Source organism: Condylura cristata, unplaced genomic scaffold, assembly GCF_000260355.1.
Source record: "Condylura cristata isolate star-nosed mole 26May11 unplaced genomic scaffold, ConCri1.0 scaffold00007, whole genome shotgun sequence".
Classification (NCBI taxonomy): domain Eukaryota; kingdom Metazoa; phylum Chordata; class Mammalia; order Eulipotyphla; family Talpidae; genus Condylura; species Condylura cristata.
In genome coordinates, this window is record NW_004567108.1 from 5,937,477 (window position 1) to 5,946,565 (window position 9,089).

Here is a 9,089-nt window from a genome sequence, read left to right on the forward strand (position 1 = left end):
GCCCCCTTCCCCGCTGGCGTACACCCCAGTTCTTGTACACATAAATACATAAAAGTAATAAGGCTTTTTAAAAAAATTCTAAAACAAGAATTTCATTCACTAGTACAAAGAAACATAACAAAAATTTTAAAGCACCCACTCTACTTCCCAAGACTTGGCCAGAAAGCACCTAAGTCCTTCCATGTCAATACTCCATTTGTTGAAATCAGGGGCTGGCAAACTACCACCAGATGCAGACAGGCCAGGTCCAGCTTACCGCTTGTGTTTGGGTAGCCCGTCAGTTTTTAAAATTTAAATGGTTGGGGAGAAAACTATCAAATGAAGTATATTATTTTCTGACCCATTAAGGTTACGTGAAAGGCCAGTGTCAGTGTCTACAAGCAAAGCCTTCCTGGAGCGCAGCCACTGATGCAGCAGCACGTCGGGCTCCTTCCATGCCAGGGCGGTAGACATGATGCCTAGGACTTTCACTCTCTGGCCCTTTACAGAAAAGATGTCCTGACCTCTGATTTCAAGGGCACTAATAACACTAACAAGATAATCGTTACCAAGGGATGGCATTTCAGAGCCAGCATAGCTTCCTTCGAAAGGCAGATGTGTTAGAGCTTCACAGCAACCACCAGCGCACAGGGCCCGGCGTGGCCTCCGGCTCTGGGCTCACCATCTCACAGCCCTCGAGCTTCGAGCCAAATGGCAAACCAGTGTCTGTGTGGCCTGTGCAGTGAGATGATTGTGGCAGTAGACAAAGTGTGATTTGCATATTTCACTCAGTGGAGATGCATCAATCTGTTCTGGTAAGTAAAATAAAGATGTATGTGTTTTAAGAATCAGTAAGCAAATGAGACAAAAACAATTCCAAAGGCAAATTGTTGCTGTTTATTTTGACATATTTAATTACCTATAAAATATGCCAGTACATGCACTTAACTATTGCATTTTAACACTTTCTTCAGTGTTCAGGCACGGTACTGAAAAGCTTTCCCTCAGCTTGTTGGGGCTATTAAACCCAGAGAATGTTAAGAGCAACAGTTATGGCCTCCCTGATCGTGCCGGGGTTAAGACACAGCACTCTGAAGCCACTGGCAGCCACTGCAGCATGAGTTTTGATCCCGGGACAAGGAGGCGACCCACATGGCGCAGCAGACCTCTTTTCTCCTCACTGCTCCCCTCAGCAGTGTACTTCGACGATCTGCCTGTTCTGCTCCCCACACTGTCTCTGGGGAATCCTCTCACCCCCACACCTCTGGCTTGCACTCCAGTTTTCATATGCATAAGTAAATAAAATAAAATAAATCTTGGAAAAAAAAAAGAGCAACAGAGAAGAAGTAAAAAGGAAGTGGCCCACATCAACCAGCTCACACATGTGTGGAAACTTCTAATCTATAGATGCAAGTGATGATGTGCAGCGCAGAGACGTTCACGCTCCAATGCTGTCCTGATACATATTCAAGATCGCCGTCAATTTTCAATAATAATTGGCCAGCTTCCCCTCATGTGTCAGCTATGTCACGAGAATGACTTAATCATTTCTGAAGGGAGAAATACCCTTTTCATGACAGCGCCCCATTTAGGAAAATAATGACCGCGGGGTCCTTAGGAAGTTAATTAAAGCTGTGTAAATGCTTTGCAGACAGGTTCAAGAGCTGTATCGCAAAATGACAGGCAAGATTATCCTACCTGGTGCCAACTTCCTCTCTTGCTCCTATCAGAATGCATACCTGAGCTTGGGGACAATGCATAAAAAGGAAACTCTCCAGTCACTCTCCTTCCCGGGAGACTCCCCAGTCTTCCCTACCACTACAGAAAGCCACAGCTGACAGCACACTGCATGTGTAACACCAAGCAGTCGTGGAAGGCTAACACAAACGATAAAAGCTGAGAATCATGGGCAAGGCTGTCCTAGCTGCCCACATGCCAAAGCCCACACTCAAGTCTCACCCTCCCCAGGGAAGTGCTTCATTCTGGACTGTGCCCAGAAAGAGGGAGGAAAACTGAAGTCGCCATCCTTTCCTGGGGCTGATCAGCTTGTGCTCCTTCATGATGGACCCCCCCCCATCATGGATTTCTGGGGCTTCTCTGACCTCCAAGCACATAGACCAACAGAGAATTTTCCAGAACACCTGTGAAAGTACAAAGAATTTTCACAGCGGGACAAAGGAACTGCTTGGGGTTGCTGGGTAGCGCTGCCCTGAGCTGCTCCCTGTAGGAACTTCTAAGAACCAACGGTGAGATCCCAATGCAGTATGGGGAGGGCGTGTGCAGAGATCATTCTATCACATTACACCTGGTTTTTTTAATGTTGGTGCCTGGGTCTCCATAGTGGCACAGGGGTGAAGACGCAGCACTACGAAGCTATTGGCAGCCACTGCACGAGTTCAATCCCCGGCCAGAGAGGTGGCCCACAAGGCAGCAGAACTCTCTGTCTCCGCTCTGCTCTCCTCAGCAGTGCACTTCGTCAATCTGCCCTGTTCTGCTCCCCACTCTGTCTCTGGCGAAGCCTCTCGCCACCCCTGAACCTTTGGCCTCTACCCCAGTTCTATATGCACAAATAAATAAATCTTAAAAAGATAAAATAAAGTAAAAAATAGGGCCCTCCCTGGTGGCACAGCGGGTTAAAGCACAGCACTAAGAAGCTAAAGCCACTTCAGCATGAGTTCGATGCCCGCCTGCCCCGGAGGTGACCCACATAGTGCCGCAGAACCTCTCCTGGCCCGCCCGCTGCTCCCCTCAGCAGTGGACTTCGTCGATCTGCCTGTTCTGCTCCCCACTCTGTCCCTGGTCAATCCTCTCACCCTCCGCATTTCTGGCCTGTACCCCAGTTCTGTATGAATAAATAAATAAATCTCTAAAAATAAATAAAATGCTGTTGTCTCTGTTATTTACAACAGATCTGGTCAGAAACTGACAAAAATAGGAGTAAACACCAGGGGTAAAAAATGGTGTGGGGTGAGGAGTTATCCACTGGCTCCAGGGACTGAAGGAAACAGCGGGGACCTGTGAGCACTGCTGCTGGGCGCCACTGCTGTTTGTTGACTGAACACTAACGTGATCAGGGCCAACATTAACAGACCAGCTGAGCGGGAACTGGCACTGAGCACTCTGCATGTGTGGTGTGTGTGTGGGGGGGGTAACATGTATGCAGATAGATATACTTAATCCTAAACAGAGTGTTTAAAAGAGATTTTCATCTCTTAAGGATGACTTTTGAGACATACAAGTTAATTTAGCTATTAGTTTCCATTTACACTGTTTTTCTATATGTGGGCATTACAGTTCAACTCTTTTTTTTTTTAACTTCTTTATGCACACAGAACTGGGGTACGGGCCAGCGTGCAGGGGTGGTGAGAAGATTCACCAGAGACAGAGTGGGGAGCAGAACAGACAGACTGACGAAGTGCACTGCTGAGAGGAGCAGCGGGAGGGTCAGGAGAGGTCTGCCGCGCCATGCGGGTCACCTCCGGGGTGGGGATCGAACTCATATTGACGTGGCTTTAGCTTCTCAGTGCTGTGCTCTAATCCGCTGTGCCACCAGAGAGGGCCCGACAGTTCAACTCTTAATAGCAAGTTTAAAGCTTCCCAAACAATACTTTATCTTCAAGTGTCCATCTTTCTTGAAAAAGTACTAGAAGCATTCATAAACTTGAATAGAGAAGAATTAGTTGATAAAGTCACCAACATCTCAAAATAAATGTAATGATGCATGCACTTAGATTCCACTCACTGTATACCTACCATACTATGAGATTCAAAAAGATTTACTCTTCAAGTGTCAGTAACTCATCATCTTTGAATATGCTAATCAATAAAATGGATTCTGTAGGTAGGCAGGAAGGTAAATGCATGTTAATGACCTTGCATGTGTTACGCAACTCCTGTTGCTAATGATATAGCAAATAAGGTTTAAACTTCTTGGGAAGACATATCAGCTTTTTATTGGGTTGTACTGCTGAGAATCACTAAAATTCAATGAAATGGGCAGGTTTGGACCAAAATTTTAATCTCAATGCAAAAACAATTTAAACTAAGGTTTTAGACCTTAATGTTTCTCTTTCTCTCCCCCTCCCCCAGTCCTCTTCTCCCCCCACCCCAATTCTCTCTCTATCTTTCAAACATAGAGACACACAGGCACACAGGCTTCCAAATAATTGCTCCTTCCCCTTCTCTGTTCCTGTGTCCCTCTGGGCACCAAGATGTACATCGTGGTCATAATCACTTCGGATTAATCACTCTCTCTGGTGAATCCTCTCACTGCCCCACGTACCTCTGGCCTATACTCCAGTTCTCGTACACAGAAATGAAACAAATCACTAAGAAAAATAGAGACTGCAGCAGGCCTCGGTTGAGCACATTAACTCCCACTTTCACACTCTTTGAATACAAAGGGAAGGACTGTGAGAAGCCCAAGTCGCAAGAAAAGAAAACTGAGGCATCAGCTGTCAGCCAACAGCCAAGTCAGCATAGGAACCAGTTCAATGAGAGTCTGGGCTCAACATCCCCAGACTCCTACCCAAGACTCACACACAAGACAGAAAGCACCACAGCAACCTCCCTCTTCCAGTATCTTCAGAGATAATAAGTGATATCTACTAGTTGTTATACTTATGATATCCTTTATACTACTGAAACAACTGTGTAAACACCTGTGTATTTGAGGTGGTTTGTTATGCAGCAACGGTAGTCAAAGACTGCTAGATACTCGGGCTGAACCCAGGTCCTGCCTGACTCTGTTCGACTGTTGTGGAAACACAACACAGGTCAGGCTGTCCTGCCCCAGAAACATCAGGGTGGCCGCCAAGGAGTCAAGACCTTGCAGCACAGGGCTGGTGGCCAAGCTCAGGGACTTCAGAGCCAGCCTGACTGAGTCTGAAACTCAGCTTTGTCTTTTACTAGATACGTATCTAGTCGACGTTACTTAACTTTTCCATGCCTCAATTTTCTCTCGCGTAAAATAGCAATAACAAAATCCTCCACCTCTTAACTTGTTACGAGGATTAAATATCAGCATCAGTCTATGTAAAGCAATTAGAACAGTGCCTGGCATAGAGTAAGAGTTTGGTGAATGCTCTCTCTCAGTATTATTATCAGCTCCCTATTGTGTTCGGTATCTAAAGATCTAGGTGCTCAGTTATGGGAGGCACCACACACAGAAGAGGGGGAGAGGAAAAGTGAAGGGTGGGACCAAACAGGTTTGCTGTTGGAGGCTATCCCCCGAGGAAATGGGTCTTTGTCACCCCCCAGAGACACAAGTATAATGGACACCACCTCTACCTGGCCTCACACAGCAAGGGGAAAACACCAAAGCCAGAGGATGTGCTCTCTTAGCCAGTGATTCGTAACAGAAATGTCTGAAAATTTGTCAAACTTCATCTGGAATGAAAAATTCACACCTCGGGAACCTGCTGACTGACTGCATTAAGACTGCTGAGTTTTATATGCACATAATCTAGTCCTGGAAAATGAGTTTCTTGAGCATGACCTGAGCTATCATCATCACACTCATAGCAACCTTGTTTCTAAATATTACTTTGTACTTCACTGCAACAAACAAATCAAGCTTAAATCATGGCAGTAGTTGCAGATGTCATAAAATTAATACCAACTGTAGTCCTGATACTGGGGTCGTGATACTGGAGCGGTAGGGTCTGGTTGGTTTTTGTCGGTTTCATTGGGCTTGTTGGTTATTTTGTAACTAGTGAAAAAAATTTTCAATGAAGCAACACATGGTTTAATTAGTTCACTTTGTTATGGGATTGAAATGACAGATAGTATTCTTTTGCCCCACTTCTTTTGTCTCTTCTCCATTTTATGATTGTATCAAGGACCTGTTGCTACTTACTTCAAAGTTTATTATCCTAAATTAATTACTACAAAGCAGCCATATGTTAAACTTTTTGAAGGACATTAGCATTCGACTCCAGCTTCAGAACAGAGGATCGTGTGGGGCTCTTCACGGGGCCTCCGAGTCCCCCGTTACTCATATCCCATAAAATTAAAGTATTACATTATGCTATTTATACCCTGGTTTGGGGACATGGCTTCATCTGTTTTCAAGACAGGAATGATGGCTCCATAAATTAATAGCCAAGTAGGCCAATCAATTACAAATTTCTGGGGAAATGGATCCGTTCTGTGCCTATCTTCAGCAAGGAGACAACTCTTCTCCACCTCAGTCATTCGTCTTTCCCAATTATTTTTAAGTCTCAGTTTGTGAAAGGCCTCACTTTTATTATCTTTTTGCTTGCTAATCATGCATTAAATGACTATCAGAGATGCAAATTAATAACAAATGAGGTAAAAGGTACTCAAATTCAAAACTCTAAAATTTGACATATTAATGATTCACTTCCCAGGTTTCCTCTCCAAAGACTAACGTTTTACTTATTTTATACTTCTCAATGCAAGCTAAATTTGGTAATTTAAATAGAAACTGGAGACATTAGATTTTATTACTTTCTTCACCTTCTAATTTTTCAATTCCCTTCTCATTTCCCTCCCATTACCTCCTCTGTTTCTTCATCTTGGGCCCTACACTTTTATGTCTGCTTAACCTCCTCTCCATCTTAATACCAGATCTCATCAATTACGCACTATTTCACTTGGGTTTAAGATGTCATTCTTAATATTTTATAGTTTCCACTCCACCAGTCTATTTATAGAACAGGAATCAGATCCACCATAGAGAAAAATTTTATTTTCCAAGGGTATTTGCATATTTATTGGGATATTAGGCAGTTCTATGTAAAAGTGTAAGACTATATATACAACCTGAGTAGTATTATTGTTGACACCACTTCTGCATTCATTATGGAGTAAAACACAAGAAAAAAAGAGAGTAGCCAAGATTTAACTATATTTAAAAAACCTCATGAAAAAGAAAGCCTGGTTAAGTGAAAAGGTCCAGATTAGAATTAGAGGTTCAAATAAAGTTCACAGACTAGTAAATTTTTGCTTTACTAGAATCTATTTTCCAGAAATAGAGCCCACCCAGGGCTTCGGTGCTTAAATGAACAAAATAATACTAAAATAGCATCACATTTCTCATTAATAAAGTTGATTTCATTGGAGTATGAAATATTTACCAGACTGCTCTTTTAGAAACAAAGATAGGTGAGGGTTAGGCTTTAGTAAACCATTTTTGGTTTACTAAAATGTCTTTTGAGTTTCTCAGGTAAAAAGTATCACAGACTTCTCAAACTACATAAAAATCATGTAAAAATCTACAAATTCTAAATCTTGGTTTGTTTGTGATTTGCATAACATGTTTTACAGTAGCATAAGTAAATATTCTTAGTGATAACTAAACTCAAGTGCACTCCTATTTAGCAAAATTATTTCAGAGGAAAAGGTCACAAGAGTTTACCTGACAAGGCTGTTTCATTTTAATGGCTATGACATGGTATCTGTAGCAGCAGAGTTCACAGGTCCAAGAACCCCTCTCGCTGATCCACTTTAGCAGGCACAGCTGATGTGTGTACCGAACTGACCCATCACATCGGCAAGGGTTTAGCAGCTCCCCCTGAAAAGAAATCGGCTCAGTATGAATACTTATGTTTGTGTGCCTATTTTTAAAAATCTAACATTGGCTTTGTTTTCTTTCAAAGCCTTTTACCTAGCAGTATACAAATATCAACTCTATCCTAGGAAGTGAAATTAAATGTTTATACCTCTGATGGGAACAAAACTAGTCTTTAAACTATTTCAAAGCTACTGCTTAGAGTTATGGCATAAATGTTCTAGCAACATACAAAATGTCTGCAAGATATAGCTCCCAGTACCCTTGGGGGAAAGCTGTACTATTAAATCTCTTTAATAACTTTTAAGTGGATGGTCAGATGCATTTCCTCTGCAGTTATTCTTAATCATTGCTGAAGAAGAATCGCATGGCATCCCAGAAAGTAGCTTGCAATAGCATTATGCTTTTACTTTTTCTAAATTAGCATCATAAATATTGACTTAGGGCACTGTATTCCTGAAAGCCTTCATATTCTTACGCAATTTCCTTACTTTTAAAAATATTAAACCTAATGTTTTCTCAGACCACACATTTCGTGAGAAATAGATTATCCTATTGTCTCCATGGTTACTTGCCTATAAGTTGTGTGCACTTTCAATGCAGTTTATAATTTTAGAATTGGGTTTCTAACAAAATATGAAGTGCACTGCACTGCTGACTACACAGACTTTTTTTTTTTTTTAACAAATGTCAAAGTACGTTCCTACTTCAACTATAGAAACTGCAGCATGCAAGAAGGAATAACCTTGCCTTTATTGGTCTTAACATAACCTAACCCCGTTTGCAGCCTAAGGCTATCCTGTCTCCGGATACACTTGTAGAAAAAAAAATGTAGATTTTCTTGTAATTATAAACCAAATTCCATTCAGAAATTCACAAAAGTGATAACTTAGGGCGTCATCATTAAAGCACCTGAGGAATGTGAAAGAGCAGAAACAGGGAAGGGGGGAAGGTGTAGAACAAATTAGGCTCCTTGTTCTCCACCGGGACACTGTAACCTGCCTCCACGAAAAGGGAGAGGGGAACACACAGCAGCCATGGCAGTTGGCAGAAGAGGAACCAGAAGAGCGCTGTCCGTGGTGCTGAAACCCCGGTCTGCGGTTACAGGACCCAGTCCCCGCCGACCCTGAGCCCGCTGCCCCGGTGACCCCCCGGGCCTTACCTGCTCCGCACCCTGGAAGCAGATCTTGCAGATGGGTTGGTGGTGCTGGTGCTGGTGCCCAGCGCGCTGGTCGCCACCGCCGCTGCTACTGCTGCGGCTGCTACACACCGAGCGCGTCTCCGGCTGGTCGCCGGCGCCCCGCCGCTCTCCCTCCCTGCCCGCAACGGCCTCGGGCTCCCCGGGGCCGCCCTTCCTCGCCGCCGTCTCAAGGACTGCCGCCTCGGGCAGGCGCCTCGGACCTTCCCCGGAGTCGCCAGCCGCCGACACCTCTTGCCCAGTGGGCGACAGAGGTAGCCCCGGCGGCGGCGGCGGCGGCGGCAGCGCTTCTGCGCCCCAGCGCCGCGGAAGCACCTCCGCCGGCGGTTCCTTGAGTCCCGCGGCGCGGTCGGGGGACACGGGCGGCGTGGGCAGTGC

General features: G+C 44.3%; 1 protein-coding gene across 1 annotated transcript in view; it reads right to left on the reverse strand.

Annotated features, from left to right (window-relative positions):
* MARCH11 (membrane-associated ring finger (C3HC4) 11) overlaps window positions 1–9,089 on the reverse strand; it is a gene marked incomplete at its 5' end in the record, with an annotated part of 94,245 nt that extends 85,156 nt beyond the window's left edge. The window contains 2 exons of the mRNA XM_012721749.1: window positions 7,361–7,516; window positions 8,676–9,089. Of these exons, the coding sequence (XP_012577203.1) occupies window positions 7,361–7,516; window positions 8,676–9,089 (570 nt within the window). The remainder of the gene's footprint in view (window positions 1–7,360; window positions 7,517–8,675) is intronic.